This window comes from Pseudopipra pipra, chromosome W (genome assembly GCF_036250125.1).
Source record: "Pseudopipra pipra isolate bDixPip1 chromosome W, bDixPip1.hap1, whole genome shotgun sequence".
NCBI classification, from domain to species: Eukaryota; Metazoa; Chordata; class Aves; order Passeriformes; family Pipridae; genus Pseudopipra; species Pseudopipra pipra.
Window position 1 is genome coordinate 689,863 of NC_087580.1, and position 18,737 is coordinate 708,599.

General features: G+C 46.9%; 3 protein-coding genes and 1 long non-coding RNA gene across 5 annotated transcripts in view; 2 read left to right on the forward strand and 2 right to left on the reverse strand.

Annotated features, from left to right (window-relative positions):
• LOC135405804 (uncharacterized) overlaps positions 1–18,737 on the forward strand; it is a 369,333-nt gene that overhangs the window by 49,782 nt on the left and 300,814 nt on the right. The gene's annotated exons all lie outside the window — the stretch shown is intronic.
• On the reverse strand, positions 2,635–4,919 carry LOC135405950 (class II histocompatibility antigen, B-L beta chain-like). The gene is made up of 5 exons (XM_064640464.1): positions 4,769–4,919; positions 4,001–4,270; positions 3,134–3,415; positions 2,758–2,864; positions 2,635–2,643 (listed from the first exon to the last, which is right to left on the reverse strand). Exons 1-5 carry the CDS (start codon positions 4,902–4,904, stop codon positions 2,635–2,637), a joined length of 804 nt encoding a protein of 267 aa, XP_064496534.1. The 5' UTR covers positions 4,905–4,919.
• LOC135405952 (olfactory receptor 10C1-like) lies at positions 8,705–11,574 on the reverse strand. The gene is made up of 2 exons (XM_064640465.1): positions 10,648–11,574; positions 8,705–8,794 (listed from the first exon to the last, which is right to left on the reverse strand). Exons 1-2 carry the CDS (start codon positions 11,572–11,574, stop codon positions 8,705–8,707), a joined length of 1,017 nt encoding a protein of 338 aa, XP_064496535.1.
• On the forward strand, positions 15,647–16,594 carry LOC135405775 (olfactory receptor 10A4-like). The gene is given in 2 exon segments (XM_064640367.1): positions 15,647–15,969; positions 15,972–16,594. Coding segments are annotated over 2 exon segments (936 nt in total). The 5' UTR covers positions 15,647–15,656.

Genomic DNA, 18,737 nt, shown 5'->3' on the forward strand with positions numbered 1-18,737 from the left:
ACATGGGAGTGGGTCTATCTTCCCAATTCCCAAGAGAAGAGATCCCAGAAAGCTCCCCTGCAGGTTGTGTTTTAGGGAACAGGAGAAGAGACCGAGGGTAAGGGGTTTCTTCCCTGGAGGGAAGGGCTGTCGTTCACTTGCAGGAGCCCTGTGCTGAAATTGCCAGTCTCACTCCCAAAATTGAACACGGACAAAGATTCCTGCCAGACAAAAGGTGGCAGGACAGAAAGCTCTTGCTGCTCATGGAGTGTCCAGGGTGTCCCACCAGAGGCACCTGAACCCTTGAGGCTCTAAGCTTTCCTTCCTGGGGGAAAGGGTTGTCCTTGGCTTGCAGGAGCCCTGCGCTGAAATTGCCAGTCTGACTGCCCAAACTGAACACAGCTGAAGATTCCTTCCAGACAAAAGGTGGCAGGACAGAAAGCTCTTGCTGCCCATGGAGTGCCCAGGGTGGCCCCCAACTGCATGTGAAACCCGAAGGTTCCAGGCTTTCTTTCCTGGGGGAAAGGCCGTGACATCCCAAAGAGTCCCGTGGCAGACAGGTGGGGCTGCACTGTGGGGGTGTGAGGTGTTGGTTCTTTGGTTTCCAGGGGCTATTCCAGAATGGAGAGGACAGGCTGTGACACCACAAAGGAGCCCTTGGCACACGGATGGGGTTGAACTGTCACATGGTGGGGGCTTGGTTCTTTGGTTTCCAGAGGCCATTCCAGAATGGAGAGGATAGGCCAGAATGGATAGGACAACAAAAGGGCCCAAAGCACATGGGTTGGTCTGCACTATGGTGTGGGGTGTTGGTTCTTTGGTTGCCAGGGTCTATTCTGGAATGGAGAGGACAGGCTGTGACAAGAAGTGCCTGTCAGAACTGCAAAGACGGACGCACAAGAATCTTATGTGGGCATATTCTCTGCTCTGCCCTGCACACCTTTGTGCTGGGGTCAAAACTCAGCCTCTCTGCTTCCCTCTCCTGAGGGACTTATTCTTAGACATCCCTTTCCCCTCCCGGCAATTCCCAAGCCTGTACCCGGCTCTTATCCCTTCTCTGGCTCAGAGCCCTTGTACTGGGATGGAGTTGTGATGATATTTTTGGTCTGTGTTTGGCCTTAGCCACCTGCAGTAGTTTACAGTTCTTCCTGCCAAGTTCACTGATAAAACAGTAAATTTGTCCTTGGAGGGAGAACTTCTGTATAAACTGTTTTAATTGGTCTCCTGTGATTGGTTAATGGCTCGTCAAGGGCATTTGGAGGAGAAAGTGATGATGAGGTGAGGAAGGCTCGCCCCCAGACTCAATTGGGAAAGACCCCCAGGACTCACTGCGCCTGCGTGAGGGGATTTCCAAGTTTCTCACCCATGCACAGAAGGGGGGCACTGACATAACCAAGGGGGTGGGATTGGGAACCCCTGACGGGGCGGTGCTGGCCACCCCTCCCCGGGCAGGTGTGCTCAATGAACTGTATAAAAGCAGACACGTTTTCCCTGCTGGGGGCCGGCTCTACACGAAGGACCAAGTTGCTTTTAGCGGGGACGCCTGCTGGAGTGGGAGCCTGCCAGCCCTCCGGAACACGCAGCTGCTGCAGAGAGGCTTTAGAAGTGGTTAGAGTGGGTAAGACTCTCTTATAGGTGACACCTGGGTGAGTAGGGTGCTGTGCCTTCCTTTTAGGGTCTTTTTGTTCACTTTTCTCCTCCCTAATCCCTTTCTCTTGAGTGCCTATGTTTTCACTGTTAGCCACCTTTCACAATAAATAGTTACTTCCTTAAGTAGCAACGGTGTCTAGTTTTTCACCTTCCAGTATCTCTCGGACCTTTTCCCTCCCTGATACACGGCATGTGCCTAAACCACCTTTCTCCAGGATTTTGTAGTTCTGAGAGTGTCCAACCCCCCCTGTTCCCAGGATTTTTAAGGTCTGAGAATATCCAAACCCCCCTGTTCCCAGGATTTCTGGAGTCTAGGGGTGTCCACATCCCTCTTTTGTGATATTTCGGGGTCAGGGAGTGTCCAAACCCTCCTGTTGCCAGGATTTTTGAATCCCCCCCACTTCTCCCCAGTAACCAGGAGTGCAGAGAACTGGGAAGCTTCACTGTGTGCAGGGAGCTGGGGATAAGCTGATGTCCCACATCCTCCTTTTCCCCACCTTTCTGACCCCTCCCAACCCTTTCCCATCATTCTCCACTCCTCAGTCCTGTCTCACCCCCATCCTCCTTTGGGGGGGTACCACTCCCCTGCCACTGAATTTGGGATTCCCACCACCTCTGTTTCGGAGTTTATGTGGGTCCTGGCACCTCTTGGGGTGCGCTGGGTGCCCTGGTGGGGTGCAGATGCCCCCACAATCCCCCCTATGAACAGGGTGACACGTGGAGGACTCAGGGGGTTCCCCATTCCCGATCCATCCTGGGGCTGGTTCTCCCCCCTCAAACTCTGCTCCCCCCGCCATTTCCCCCCAAGTCACCCCCAGCCCCTTCTCTCCAGTGAGCAGGACTGCAGAGCACTGAGAAGCTTTACTGGGAACACTGGGAACAGCTGGTTAGTGCGGGAAGAAATGCAGGGAAGGGGGGGACAGGCGACCCCCCCAAATCAGCGCAGGGTTTGGGGGGTCCGGGCTGGGCCCGAGGCCACGGGGAGGGGCTGCGGCCACCAGCGCCTCAGGAGCTCTGTGGGGAGAGAAAAGGGGGTGAGAGAAAAAGGGCTGAGGGGGCAGGGGGGGCCCAGAGGCTGTGGGAGAGCAAGGGGGAGGACACGACCCCCATTTGGGGACCCCCCTTTACCTTCTCCCGCAGGTAGAAGCCGAGCCCCAGCACCAGGAAGACCAAGCCCAAGACGAAGCCCCCCACCCCCACCAGGATCTTGCTGCGGACGGTGTCCGGTGGCATCTCTGGGGGGAGCCGGGGGGGTCAGCACCCCCAAAACCTCCTCCCACGCACCACCCGGCACCCCACAGAGCCCGGCCCGCTCTCCCCCAGCCCACCCGGGGGTCCCTGAAACCTCCTGCCAGTCCCTTCCCAGCCCCGCCAGGGATCCCACCCGGCCCCTCCCGGCCCCTTCAGGACCCTCCCACCCCCCTCCCAGCACCCCCAGCACCCACCAAACTCCCTCCCAGTCGCCCCCAGTTGCCCCCCCGGGGCTGGGGGGGCCGGGCCGTACCCCAGTGCCGGGTGAGGGGGTGCTCCAGGCTGACATGCTCCACCTGGCAGCTGTAGGTGACCCCGCGCCGGGGGGGGATTTCCAGCTTCACCAGCACCTGGTAGGTCCAGTCCCCGTTGGGGACCACGTCGGTGGCCACCACGTGCTCCGGCAGCTCCTGCCCATCCTGGAACCACCTCACCTGCACCGGCGCAGGGTAGAAATCCATCACGGAGCAGAGCAGGCGGCCGGGGCCGGGCTGGGAGCTCGACGGCACCAGCGAGATGGACACGCTGGGGGGCACTGGCAGGGACGGGGGAGACACTGGGCTGAGCTGGGGGGCACTGGCAGGGAGGGCAGAGGGCTTGGAGGGCACTGGGAGGGACTGGGATGGCAATGGGAGGGACTGGGAATAGAGTGGGGGAGAAGGGGCTGGGCTGGGGGGACACTGGGGAGAGAGTTGGGAGATGTGGGAGTGAAGTGAGAACGACTGGGAATGGACTGAGAGGGTCTGGGAGTGAATTTAGAGGGACTGGGAGTGACTGGTGTGGACTGGGAGTGACTGGTGTGGACTGGGAAGGAAGCGCTCGGGACTGGGAGGCTGAGTCGTGGTGAGGGAAGTCTTTGGTTTGGGTCTGCCTGGCAACTGGAGCGTCATCAGAGAGACGCGCTGGGATTGGCTGAGGGGCGGGAGCTCGGTGGCCCCAGCGGGGTGGAGACGCGGGGGGCACTGGGAGAGACTGGGATGGACTGAGAGGGGGCAAAAGGCCAAGGGGACGGGCACAGGGAGGGCTGAGAGGTCTGGGGTGATTCCCAGGGAGGGTTTGAGGGGCTCCAGGGTCATTCCCGGGGCAGAGGCCGAGGGGACCCGCTCTGCCCCACGCTCACCTCTACGGTTCACAGTGAACGGGGTGGATGCCTCGTTGTTGGGCCGGCAGTACGTGTCCACTGCTGCCCGACTGTCCTCCAGCCTTTCCGGGTCGCTGTTCCATTTCCTGGCCTGGATCTCCCCAAACGGGGTGTCCCCCAAAAACACTCCCACATCGCTGTCGAAGTGAAGGTCCTGCTTCCGGTTGTAGATGTACCTGTCCACGAGCCTCACCCGCTCGGTGCCGTTGATGAAGTGACACTCGGTCTTTCCTAGAAACTGGAACACCCCTGTGTGTGCAGGACACGGGTCAGGGGTTGCCCCGTCCCCCCCCTCCATCATCCCCCAGCCCCCCCAGCAGGCTGGGAGCTCAGGGGGCCACCCCGGACGCCCCTTTCCCACCCCCCTCTGCCCCACGGACGCCCCAGTACCGCCTCTTGGCTGGGGGGGAACCCCTCCCATCAGCCCCCTGGGGATGGACAGGGGGGTTGGGGACCCCCTCACTGCGGATTCGACCCCCCCAGAGTCCCAAGGAACCGCTCCAGGGCTCAAGGGACACCCAGGGTCCCCCATGGCACCCCTCTGCCTGCTCTCCCACAACCCCTTGCCCCCCTCTCCCACCCCTTTCCCAACGTCCCCACAATCCCCACACCCCCCCAACCTCACTTTGGGGCTCCCACCCCCCTCCCACTCACTCCGCCCCTTCCCACCCCCCTCCCACTCACTTTTTTGGGGCTCCCACCCCCTCTTTTCTCCCCTCTTGCCCCCCTTTCCCACCCCCCGCTCACCCGACAGCTCCTCGCCCGCAGCCGGGGGGGCTCCCAGCACCGCCAGCACCGCCAGCACGGCCCCAGCTCCCCGCACACGCTCCATGCCCAGCACCGGACAGCTGCTGACAGCCCCAAACCAGCCGGGCGGCGCCATTTTGGGGCTTTTTGGGCGCACTCGGATTGGCTGAGGGCAAAGGCCGGCGGCGGTTTGGGGCCGTGTTGGAGCCTGGTCTTGCCGGCGACTGATGAGTCATCAGCGCGGCGCGCTGGGATTGGGCGCGGGCGGCGTGGGCGCTTTGGGATTGGCTGAGGGCCGTTGGGGGCGTGTCCAAACCCCTCTTATCCGATATTTTGGGGTCTGGGGTTGATCCAACCCTCCTGTCCTTGGGGTTTTTTTGGTCCAGAAAAGCCAATAGTCCCGTGTTCTCAAGATTTTAAGGGTCTGAATGTCCCCAGCCCCCCTGTTCCCGTGTTTTTTAGATGCTGATGGTGCTCAAACTGATCTTTTATAAGATTTGAGGAACTTGGAGCACCCAACCCACCTTTACTTACAAATTTAGGTGTCTGGAAGTAAATAACCCCCTCTTTTCCAGGATTTTGTGGTTCTGGGACATCCCAACATTCCTGTTCCTTGTTTATTGGGAGGCTGACATTGCCCAAACCCCCCTGTTCCCAGGATTTTCAGAATCTGGGTGTGTCCAAACCACCTTTCTCCAGGACTTTATGGGTCTGGGAGTGCCCAGCCTCCCTGTTCCCAGGAGTTGTAGGGTCAGGGAGTGTCCTAACAGCTCAATCTAATATATTAGGGTCTTGGGTTGCCACAACTGACTTCTTCCCAGGACTTTTAGCATCTAGGAGAGCCCAAAACCCCCATGTTCCCAAGATTTTTGGAATCTGAATGTCCCCAACCCCCCTGTTCCCATGTTTTTCAGACACTGATGGTGCCCAAACTCCTCTTTTCCAAGACTCGAGGAACAGAGAGTGATCAAACCCCCTATTCCTGGGATTTTATGACTCTGAGTGTACCCAAACTCCCCTGTTCTCACAATTTTGGGGGCCTGTGAATGCCCAATTCCCAGTTCTCACAGTTTTTGGAGTCTGGGAGTACCTAAACCCCTTTTTTCAAGGATATTTTGAGGATGGGAGAGCCCAACCCCCCCTGTTTATGGGGTTACTGGGAGGCTGACATTGCCCAAACCCCACGTTCCCAATATTTTGGGGGTCTGAATGTTCTCAAGCCCCCCTTTCCTGGGTTTTTGGGGGTCTGACGTGTCCCAACCCCCCCGTTACTGGGGTTTTGTGGGCTTGATTGTGCCCAAACCCCCCAGTTCCTGGGATTTTGATGGAGTCTGGGTGTGTTCAAGCCCCACCTTTCCAAGATTTTTCAGTCTGGAAGTGCCCCAACCCCCCTGTCCCTGTAGTTTTAGGGTCTAGAAGAGCCCATACCCCCGTGTTTCCAAGAATTTTGAGATCTGAATGTTCCCAGCTCCCCTGTTCCCATGTTTTTCAGACACTGATGGTGTCCAAACCCCTCTTTTCTAAGACTTGAGAGTCTGGGAGTGCCAAACATCATTGGGTTTTTGGGGAGCTTCCTAAACTCCCGTGTTCTCAGAATTTTGGGGCTCTGGATGTGCCCAAACCTCCTTCCTTCATCATTTCCTAGTTCTGGGAGTGCCCAAACCCCCCTGTTCTCACAGTTTCCAGGGTATGGAAGTACCTAAACCTCTCTTTTCCAGGATCTTTTGGAGCTGAGAAAGCCCAAACCTCCCCTGTTCATGGGGTTTGGAGAGGGTGACATCTGTGCACACCCCCCTTTCCCTTGGATTTCTGGAGTCTAAGAGTGTCCAAGGCCCTTTTATCAAATACATTGGGGTCTGGGAGTGCCCCAACCCACCTGATCCTGGGATGTCTTGGGTCTGGGAGTGTCCAAAGCACATTTTCCCAAGATTTTGTTGGTCTGGGAGTGCCCAAACCCCCCCGTTCCCAGGATTTTCAGAGCCCCCCGACTTCTCCCAAATGACCAGGACTGCAGAGCACTGAGAAGCTTTACTGGGAACACTGGGAACAGCTGGTTAGTGTGGGAAGAAATGCATGGAAGGGGGGGACAGGCGACCCCCCCAAATGAGCGCAGGGTTTGGGGGGTCCCGGCTGGGCCCATGGCCACGAGGAGGGGCTGCGGCCGCCGGTGGCTCAGGAGCTCTGTGGGGAGAGAAAAGGGGGGGAGAGCAAAGGGGATGACAAGTGGGACTATCCCTACATGAATCTTTGCTGACTGTGACTGATTACCTTCAGGTGTTTTTTAATAACTCCCAGAAAAGCCTTCTCCATAATTTTTTCAGTATCTTATGAAGATTTTGAATTTCAAAGTCCTTAAAAATGTGTAAGTTTCTTCGTGTCAGGACAGGTCCAGTAAGAGTCAATGGGGCCTTGACACATTAAAAATCTTATTGTGTGCAGTAACACTACAAATGTTTGTAGTAGTTTTACCAGCTAAAGATTGGTCCCAGAATAATGCTTATGAGTTGTTTCTAAGTTAAACAGAGTTTTAGTTTGTATTATTAGCTGGGGGTTTCTTTATATGAAAGGAACCCTTTTCCTCCTGTTCAATGCATACGTCTGTAGGAAGATTCATGGCTGAAAATTTATTTTGATTAAGCTGAAGTTGCAGTATTTTGTAAATGTGCATGGTGCAAGAAAGAAATTTAATCAGCTGGGATTTCTGTGGGGGAAGTATCTACAAGTACAGGATTCAGAGCACATGAATGAACAGATTAGAGAAACTAGTGACACCCTTTCTGGCAACCGTCATTGGTTGCCTCATCAGAGGCCTTTACCCAGAATTCTTGAGGAAGAAGCATCCAGGTCCCTGGCTGTAAGGTGTGCCTGGTGTTTCTCACTGAGGCTGGGACTGATGTTACCTTTGTGTGAAGGGAAAGGTCATTACCCTTCGAGCCTGCGCAGTGGATTTTTTAGGTGAGACACAGCGTGCGCTGAACTGAGCCCACCCTTTAATACTAAGGTTCATCTGCCGAGGCCGAGCGAGGCTTGGACGGTGGCAGCGAGGTGCCCAGGACGTAGGTTTGTTTAGAGTGACCTTCTCTTAGGTGGATGGCCTTACAGGGCTGATGAGCTCCATCTGCCCGGAGGCGTTCCCTGACCGGGAATCGAACCCGGGCCATGGCGGGGAGAACGCCTCATCCCAACCACTAGACCACCAGGGGCCCCCTTTGTGTGAAGGATGTGTGTTTGAATTGATGTGTTGAGTAATCAGATGAAGGAGCTGTGGAAAGAGATTAACAGACTACACTGTGAGGCAGGAGGAACAGAAGAGGAACAGGAATAATGTAGAAATGGCCATCTGAACTACTCATGCTGGACGGCCTTTACAATTACTGGGGGGAAGAAGTACAACTACTGTGCAATTCAACATCCTAAAAAATCTAATCAGACTAAACATCTGAAACAATTCAATAAACTATCGCTCTAATTCAATTGCTCTAAAATTGCCTATTGCTCTCCACTGACTGTTTAAGAAGTCGAGGACGATCGTTTCAGTTGTCTAAATCTTGCATTTCTAAAGCTACTTACATGACTCTTTTTCTCCTGAAATCCCATATTTTAATAATAATTGGAGTACTGATACTAGGAAGCAAGTCCATGAATACCCTTCTATCTCTTTACCTTACCATAGGGTCTAAAAAAGTCTAAAAAAAGCACCAAAAAACCAAGTGTAAGGTCCACTGCTATATGGAAACTGTGAGTTCCATAGATTTTCTTTAACAATTAAACCCCTAGAAGTCTAAGAGGTCTACAGTTTCAAACATATTTCTTCATAGGAGTAACATACATGATACATGTGATGACAAATCATGTCATTGTCCGGTGGAGGGCTTCAAAGATGATGAAGGGACCGGAGCATCTCTCTACGGCTGAGGGAGTTGGGTCTGGTCAGCCTCAAGAAGACTGAGAGGGGGTCTCCTCAATGTATATAAGTATCTTCAGGGAGGGTGTCAGAGGATGGACCAGGCTCTGCTCAGTGGTGCCCTGCAATAGGACAAGGAGTAACAGGCAGAAACTGATGCATTGAATCCACCTGAATGTGAATATTCCACCTGAAAATGAGGAAGAACTTCCTAGGATGCATATTAATAGAAATGTCCCTTCAGGCTGTCAAGTCAAGCCTGGAGAAGGAGATCTCAAGCTTTATGGGTGTGGTTTGTCTTTATCTCATGATGTTTTGGGCACATAAACACTAATCATTTGGAATGTAACCTGACTTCAGATACAGACGTCTATTTGCAGGTGTGTACAAGCCCGCTGGATGTCTGAATTCCCAACAGAGTCAAAATGAATCAATCCATGAGTGGAACCTGGTGACCAAATCTACTGCAAAAGTGTATCTGGCATCTGTAGTCCATAGTGACAGCTTAGACACCAACTTGAAGTGTAGATATTTGGATATTCTAATGACTAAATAAAAATGTTCAGTGTAATTTTACATGTCCAGATACTGCATCTGCTCTACAAATGCCATTCCAAAACAATATGAGCCTTTTATAATGATTGTAACTCCCAGAAATGTCATATCTAATCTATTAGGAATCCATGCTTATAATCACTTGATAGATATTGAACCATCATTCATAGACTATAAGTCCAAGATTAAATCAATTGTTCCTGAAGAACAGAATTTCTAAATTTATTTTAAAATCTCTATCTATCCCACCTTTAATGACTACCACTAAATCACTCCTATTTACCTTTGGTATAGTGAAAGTAAAGATACAATTAAAACAACAGTCCACCCTCTCCATTATAAAAAAAATTAGACACTGAGAAATCCGTCTATAATTGCAAATATCACGCCCTTGGATGAACTGGAGAGCTACAGAAGAATCTTTTTTAAGTGACCCAAGAGTATGGATGAAGAACTGCAAGTATCTCAAGGGGAACTTCAGCAGCTTCAAATACTTCATCACTTTTAAGATAATTCTATTTTTTTTTAAATTTTACCTTTCATAAGCAATCTTCACAAAACATTCACAGAACAAAGACTGAGGAGCACCAGATACACATCTTGAAAAAGGGTCACAAAATCATTTAAAGCCTGGATAGTAGAAGTGTATCCTTTAAAAGAAAGAAGCCGCTGGTGAAGCGGAGTGGAGAATGAATATATATAATATATAATAATATGTCCTAATAACATATCATAATAGTCTATAATAGAAATATTAAAGGCAAAAACCATATATGAAATAACGGGTTTTGATACAAATTCTATACAAAACAGTCTGCTCTTCATATATAAAAAGATTTAGCCAAGACTTGGTACAAAATATTTATAACAATGACTCTAAAATTAAAGAAAGGTCTTTGAGGCAGATATGCAATTTTGCACACCTTTTTTTTCCGATAACAGTCTCAGAACTCATAACCAGTGCTCAGTAATTTCCTGGGCCCTGTATTATAACTTGAATTATATCTTCTTTTCCCAAAGAAATTTACTAAACATTTTTAGGAAATAAACGTAAATTCATGAAAATTTATTGTTCTCAGTTCTTTCAGTAAAATCAGAATCCTGAACATTACTCTTTTGTTCAAAAAGTCAGAAACAGGTAAAACACAATTTTCTGCAGAGAGCAAGGAAAAGAAAAAGAAAAAAAGTTTATTTATTTAAGAATTTCTTCAGTATGTGGAAGAAGTTTCCTTTCAAAATCCTAACATAGCATCTAACACTCTTTCTTACAGTTCAACATCTCCACTCTTTCTTTCCTCCCCATAAGCTGAAGTGTTCTTGGGAATTATCTGGAAATTCCTTTTACTGAACAAGAATTTACAGTGAAAAATACCACTACAACCATCTGAAACAATGCAAATATTCTGTTGCATTTCCACACTAAATTAATATTTCTCCATTTTTTTCTCAGGGCTCTTTTCACCTCCTCATTCCTCAAACTATAAATAGTAGGATTCAATAAAGGAGTCACCACAGAATAAGAAAGCGAGAGGAATTTATCAACAGATGCAGAATAGGTGTATTTTGGCCGCAAATACATGGAGCTTGCTGTACCATAAAAAAGAATCACAACTAAAAGATGTGAGGAGCAAGTAGAAAATGCTTTCTGCTGGCTTTCAGCTGGTGACATCAGAAGAATTGTGGAAATTATGCGACTATATGAATAAAGGATCAACAAGAAGGGACACGAAATAGCAAAGACAGCCACCACAATGACTTGAATTTCACTTGGGAAAGTGTTACCACAAAGCAGGTCCAAGAGGGGTTGAATCTCACAGAAAAAGTGATTGATGGCAAAGCCACAGAAGGGTAAGTTGAATGTTGTGATGGTGTGTACCAAGCCTACAGCAGTTCCACAAATGTAAGTTCCAGCAACCAGACTTTTGCAGACTCTACTGTTCATGACAATAGTGTAATGCAAGGGGCAACATATTGCCACGTAACGGTCCAGTGACATGGCAGCCAAGAGGAAACATTCAGCAACTCCAAAGAAAAGGAAGAAAAACATTTGCGTTGCACATCTTGCCTTGGAGATACCTATTGTTCCCACCACCAGATTCTCAAGAATATTTGGTATTATGACTGACAAATAGCAGATATCCAAACAGGACAGCTGAGTGAGGAAGAAATACATGGGGGAATGAAGGGTGTTATCACCATTCATTGTCAAAGCTATCACTGTGTTAGCCATCAAGGTGAGAATATAAAGAGATAATAAAACTACAAAGAGCAAAGGATGCAAATGAGAGATTTCAGAAAAACCCAGGAGTCTGAATTCACTCACTTCACTGAAGTTCCCGAGAATCATCCCTCTCTGGTACCTAGTAGAACTATTCTCTCTTCGTTTTTGCACTCAGTAGTTGATGACGTAGTAAACAGACAGGCAAATTGGCAATCCAAATACCACTGCCTGACTGAATAGGCAAAAGGATGAGTAGAATTTAGAAATTATCAAGATTTTGAAAAGGTCTTCTGAAGAGATTAAGTGGTCTTATGCAAATGTTTTTGTCTCTATTTTTGACTGAGGCTTCTTTTCATAGCACTGCCTTCAAAGTTTGCGTATTTACTGGTGTCTTCAATGCTCAGCTACAGTTTTTACCCTGCAGAACAAGGGGAAAAAAAAAAGCAAATATTTTTTATGGACTAATCAGTTCAAGTTCCAACAGCATCAGTAGCAACATTTGAATATAACAAAGATAATTTCACTGTAATTTAAGTGATCTACTCTGGGGATGCATGCAAGGTCAATTGGTCCAAAGCATCTTGTGACTGTACTCATGGCTAGGCTATACAGCATGAAGAGGGTTAAAGGGCCCTTACAAGAGACAGGCTTTGCATGCACAAGGATTTACTTGTGGCATACACAGCTTATGGCAGTCATGTATTCTGAAGTTACCTTGTGGGGAGCGTGGTGGAAAAGAGGAAGAAAAAAGTCCTAAATCATGAGGTCTCCAGAAAAACATTCTACTCTGAGCATTCTGCAGTGAATAAGGAGAGGTGTTTTTCCCCAGCACTATATCCTATATATATATATTTATGAAGTCCACTGAGACTTGCTAATGCTGATTACAGCAATAAAGCATAGTTGTTACTCACAGGTTGGTTACTAACTATGGTGTATGTATATTAGTTGATTCACAGACACTCTTTTTGGTCTCTCCAGTTTTAGATAATTTGGAATACACTTCTATATAAACCTAGATGTTCTCATGCAACATCAAGAGTTGTCTTTGACTTTGAAACAATTACTATTACTTCATAATTATCACCAAATTAGTGAGACAGTAGTCACGTAAGCTTGTCATATTTATGCTTTCTCAACAAAATTTGAAGGTGAAGCAGAGGTACAGTCCACATTCATATGGGACTGTAAATCCTGCTGAGATAGGAATGGAAGGCTGCAAGTTACAAGTGATCACAAATCACTTCAATAAAACTGTCAGCTTTGTAAAGGTCTTGGCCAGTCAGTCATCTAGAGGACCTTTATAGCCTCTGGGGAGAGAGATCCTCTTAATCTTTACAGTGTATCAGAATCAGGCGAAACAAGCCATAGAAGTGCCTGTTTTTCTCCGTTGACTATAAAAGATATTCAGACCCCCAAACCAAGAATGCAGACACAGAATTATCATCAACTTTGTCATCTAAACCTAGAGGACCTGCACCTTAGGACAACTTTGTGGGTATGTGCAGGGAGATGATAAATTGCAAAGCAACATATGAAGACCATGAGTGCACAAAAAGGCCTTAACGACCCTGCCCTATGGTCTCCAGCCATACTCTCTGTCCACAGACCCATGATCTTCATTTAAAATCACTTCAGCTTATATTGACCCTGAGCAGGAGACCATTATGTGTTTAGGAGTAGTGATGCATGTAGCAGTTCACCTGAAAAGGCCTAAGCTTTGCTGTGCTGAACATCCAGGATGACCCTCAGGTCTGGGCTGTGCTCATCTCTTGGCCACAGGTTAAACTCAGCAGCTCATGGTAAGCAGGCAGCTTCCACTCTTACTGGTGACACCACTACCTGCGTGGCCTGGCCTGTGTCCAGAAGTGAAACAAGTTCTCATGAGAACAGCCTTTAAGAATAAAGTTGTTTCATTATGATGGAATTATATAATAGATTGAATGATCAAATGGGAGAGCTACCTCTATGGACAGGATCTATGCAGCACACCGTGGGAAAATTCATTCCCTTCTGCATGAGAGCAGGGTTTCCAGGACTGTAAGGGACAAGATTTGTTCGTTACTCATCTTGATTTTTATTATATCTTATTAAATTTTTTTTTTTTTATTTAGCCATTTGTTGTGGTCTTATGATGTGGTTTCTTATTTAGATCCATTAGCAACCCTGCATTGGCTATCTCAGCACAATGTCCCTTTAAATGCCAAAGAGACAATGTCCATCTTCCATAGTCAGAGGTAAAGCAGTGTGCACTTAGCCTGTTAACTGGCAGGATGTCATTTCAATCAGCCATTATCATTGAAACAGGCTCCAGTTAAACTTGGATCAGAGTAAATCTGCATCGAGATTTGACTATCCCCAGGTCTGACTCTGACAGACACGTGCTGTAGCTTTTCAGATAAATCGCATGATGGAGAACAGCTCCCCCTGTTCCTCCTGGCCCCTTCCCAGCCCCCTGATCAGAACAGGGCCCAGGTGATGAACTTAGATTTTTTTTAATAGATGTTGTGTATTTGAATGAGTACAGAAAAGTTCCACTCGTAATGTTCAGAAATTTTTGACCAAAGTTCAGCCAGTTAGAGAAATCTGGGGTTTAGATTTGATTAAAAGTGGAATTACTGATGGATATCCACACTGACAGCGTCGATATCTCATTCAAACTGATCCTATTTCACCTGGCCTTAGAACTGTCTTTGTCCACTCTTGTCTTTAGTCATTGATTATAGAGTGACCTCTGCATTATAATCATCTTCTGTAAGCAACAAAGGGAAAGTGATTTTTCAGGGAAGAACCACCTAATGTGATGCAGGTGTCTTCTGGACATAGTAAGTGACAACTAGAAAGTGCTATATCTTTGTTTAATTAAACAGAAGCATAGCATGATTCACCTAAATAAAGACAGAAATATCCATAGAGGACAGAAATATCCAGAGAGGAAAATGTCTGAGAAATCTGAAGGATCTATCTGAGTTGGCATGATGTGTTCTCTCAGGGGACACCTTTCCCATACCATTAATTAAAGAGCATAAAGCCAGAGTTAGACATGAGCAATGCATAAGTTCTTTCCTCCTGCAAAACCTTTAAAGCTTTTTTCCTGTGCTTGGTCTATGTGGTTTGTTTCCATACCAATTTTTTATCCCTTAATTTAGGCAGGATCAGGCCTAATGCCATGAATGGTAAAAAAATAACAGATTAAAATAGATATGCAAGTGTTCCATAGGTTTTTCTTTAGTTTGTTCCAGGACCTAACAGGAAAAGCAGAGAGAGGGCTCTGTCACACCTAAACAATGAGAAAAAAATAACTGACTCCTACAATTGCTAACGGTCAATATCCAAAAGATTATTTTTCGGTGGGGACATAGACAGATAGAAACACTTAAGGTTTGTAGTGTGGCTTTTCCAAAAATATTAACCACAGCCTTCTCCTATTGGCAGGTGAGCTACTTTATTTTATTTCTTCTTCTGTCTCTTCTTCCCCATCTTATTGTTCTCTGCCACCTACACAGGACTTGTCTTTAAGGGAGACTTATCTGCCTATGAAGTGAATGGTTTATTGGAATAGAAGATCAATTACAAGGAATGTTTAATTCTTGAAAAAAGCTGTTCCTCCTGAAGAATGCCTGGAACAAATGCAATTTTCTGGGGTGCAATCCACATTATTTAGTAGTTTTGTGTGGTACTGTGCAGAGTATACAGGATTATCTGTGTTCAGTAGGTAATTCTTTCCTGGAATGAACCCCACTCACAGAATGATAGCAAGAGGGACTCATTGCCAAGCACCCATTCTGTCAACAAATCCATAATTTCTGGGTTTTAATGACCAACCTTCTTTGCTTGGCAAAGGGTTTATAGTTGCAGATCTCTACTGGATAATGGGACAAAAGTCCACTTCAAAAAGTGGGGCAGTACAGTATAATCCTCATCCCAAAAGGCAGGAAGAGTGAAGTATTCTACTATCATAACAAAGAGGTATCTTCCTTTTTATTGACTAGAAGTGAAGGACACTCGGTTGGGAAAGCTGTTCTTATTTATTAAAAGCTGTGTGAAAGAAACCACCTTGCTTTTCTCCACTAAACAGTCCTTAGCACTAAAAATACCTAAACACAACACTTCCTTTTCTGGGATCTTGTCCTATTAGAAAGTAACATCTATAAAGATTCAATTTACTATTTTGTATTTCTTTAGATTAACTAGAAAATGGACATGTAATGACTTCTGCAGTTAAAAGACACCTGAGGGACATGGACAGCAGTAATCACATTGTGGTGACCTATCTCCAATTTTTACCCTTCTCCAGCATTCCAGAGATCCAAGGCTCTCTCTTTTGTCTGTTACTGTCCATGTACCTCAGTACTTTGGTGGGAAACATCGTCATCATCACAATCACTATGGTAGATGCTGCCCTTCACTCTCCCACGTATTTTTTCCTTAAGAACTTTTCCTTCCTGGAGGTTAGCTATGCCACATCCACCATCCCCAAGACGCTAGTGAACTTTCTCACAAAGAGGAAGAACATATCTTTTGGGGCTGTGCCACGCAGATGTATGCTTTCTCCTTCCTGGGGATGACAGAATGCTGTTTGCTGGCTGCTGTGGCCTGTGACCGCTATGTGGCCGTGTGCCAGCCTCTGCACTACACGGCCACGATGAGATGGAACACGTGCTTCTTGCTTTCAGCTGTGCCTTGGCTTACCGGGGTCTTGGTGGCCTTAGTGCAGACAACTTTCGTCTTTACCCTTCCATGCTGTGGTCCCAATGGGATCAATCACTTCTTCTGTGACCTGCTGCCTCTGCTTAAGTTGGCTTGCGTGGCCACCTGTAGAAATGAAATCACCACCTACGTAATAGCTGTCCTTTTCATCATGGTCCTCTTCTTATTCATAGTTGTGTCATATATCCAGATTCTCCACACCATCTTCAAGATACCATCAGTGAAGGGCAAGGGAAAAGCATTCTCTACCTGCTTTTCTCACCTAGTCGTGGTCACTCTGTTTTACGGACCTGGCATTGTGACCTACTTGAGACTCAAAGCTTCTTATTCAAGCAGCAGTAGCAAATTGTTTTCTCTTTCTTACACACTGTTGTCTCCAATGATGAACCCCTTGATTTACAGCTTGAGGAACAAAGAGGTGAAACAAGCCTTTTAAAAGTCAAAAATAGAAATATGTAATATGTTTATGAATTATATTAAATGTAGTAGTAGCTTTGATATTGTGTGTACTGCTGGAAGGACAATATGATTTGCCAGCACTTACCCAAAAATTAATCTCTACCTTCCAGTTTTGAGTCAATCCTCCAGGTAATTCAGCCTTTAAAAAAAAAGGTTGTTTCTCTTCAGATTCTTTCTTATATCATTTTAAGATAGGTTTGGCATCCAGCTCACGTGAATCACCTGCTATTGTATCCTCTATGTCCTGTCCATCAATACAGAAATAGTTCTTTGCTTTGCAGATGTAGTTACCTGTGATAAGATGAAATTCACTATATTCTCTGAATATCGTGAAAACATTTCTGTGTAGCTTTTCTAAAAACACACTATGATGAGTGCAAGAAATTATCAGAGAAGGGGACAATGGACCTAATGAGAAGTACTACGCAAATATTTAAGACATTAATCTTCTGGTGAGTTCTGATGAAGAGATTTCCCAGATGAGCTCTTCAACTCTATTTTGTGAAGAAAGTTTATTTGAAAGTTTGAAGGGGTAAGGTTTCTCTTTGCTTCAAATACACAGTTTATCTGTTCTAAACCAGATTTCTGCCATAGAAAGAGGCAACCTATCACTTAGACATCTTCATTGCTGTAGGTTTGTTTTTGAAGTCAAAACAATGAATTTATACCAACATATGTATATCTTAGGCTTCTGAATTGAAAACAGAAAACAATGTCTCTTTTTGTGTAAAAAAAAAAGTTGACTGTGGAATGACAGAAACTACTTGACTGTCAAGGAAATGGATGGTCATAGGGAAGCTGATTTGAGACATGAAAGTTTTAAAAGTGAGGCTAAAACTTTAACTTTTTTTCCTTTTTTTTCCTTCTGGTTTTGCTATGTACTCACTTGGAGGAATCATGGGATCCTAGTTTACCTCTTCACTCTTCCCTTTTTCTTTGCTAAGCTAAGACAGTGGATGTGGAATTAGTCATTCAAATGGGAGAAGCATGCAAGGGTGTTTTGCACCAGGAATTGCTAGTTCATTTTGATCCCAATAAGACAGACACAAAGGTTGTGTCAAGGATACAGATTTGTGTCAAGGATCATTTCAAGTGATTTAGTAGAGTTTACACCATAAAGAAGAGGATAATAAAGATAAAATTGCATCACTTCAGATTCTGGGAACCTGTACACTGGGACGCTCGGAGGTATTGAAAAACACCTGAAGGACAATGCAGTCATCAGTCACAGCCAGCATGGAGTCATGCTTGTCAAATCTTCTGACCTTTTAGGACAAGGTAACCCACCTAGTTGACCAAGGGAAGCCAGCTGATGTAATCTTTTTGGATTTCACTAAAGCTTTTGATACGGTTTCTCACAGGATCTTTCCGGGCAAAATGTCCAGCCGACAGCTGGATAAACACATCATATGATAAGTAAGCAATTGGCTCATGGGTGAAGCACAGAGGGTAATAGTGAACGGGGTGACATCAGACTGGTGACCTACCCATAGTGGAGTTCCACAGGGCTCCATCTTAGGCCCAGTGCTGTTCAACACTGTCCTCGTTAGAACAGCTAGGACCAGTTCATCACTGTGTGGGTGTAACATCCACTGTGTATTCTACACCCTCCATGTAATTTCCCAGAAACTGTTAACAATAGACCATTTGCAGCAGCTGCCCAGAGCACACCTGACTCCTCAGGCTACAGTTATGGGTGATGTTAACTCCCCTCCAGGGAGTCATTAGCACCTCCACACCCAGCCGGAGGGGTCATGTCTGCTAACGGACCACCAAGGATTCCAAAAATATCTCACCCACTGTGGAACTCCCCACCCTGGGGGAAGTACTGGGCATTCCTGCCTGAACTTGAGTGCATATAATATTGGGGTCTTGGGACTTCTGGTACCATTCGTTGGATCCAAAGGAGGACCAGAACCTCGACCAGACTGCAACCACCACTCTCGACCGGACTGTGATCACCACTATCGACCAGACTGCGGTCACCACCCTTGACCGGACTGTGACCAGCACTCTCACCAACAGGTTTTTCCCTCTCCTTTTACTTTGGACTCAGGGGGGCCCAACGAACACCGCTCCGTTCGTGCCCCAGGGTGCTGGGGGGGTTGTGGGTTAAAACC

Excerpts from the sequence above, each read along its gene's own strand:
- LOC135405952 (XM_064640465.1), bottom strand. The coding sequence starts at position 11,574 with ATGATTCTCGGGAACTTCAGTGAAGTGAGTGAATTCAGACTCCTGGGT. Across the intron at positions 8,795-10,647 it reads AATGGAGAAATATTAATTTA|GGCACCACTGAGCAGAGCCT; the intron begins GTGTGGAAATGC and ends GTCCTATTGCAG.
- LOC135405950 (XM_064640464.1), bottom strand. The coding sequence starts at position 4,904 with ATGGCGCCGCCCGGCTGGTTTGGGGCTGTCAGCAGCTGTCCGGTGCTG. Across the intron at positions 3,416-4,000 it reads GTTCACTGTGAACCGTAGAG|TGCCCCCCAGCGTGTCCATC; the intron begins GTGAGCGTGGGG and ends CGTCCCTGCCAG. Across the intron at positions 2,865-3,133 it reads CCCCCTCACCCGGCACTGGG|AGATGCCACCGGACACCGTC; the intron begins GTACGGCCCGGC and ends GGCTCCCCCCAG.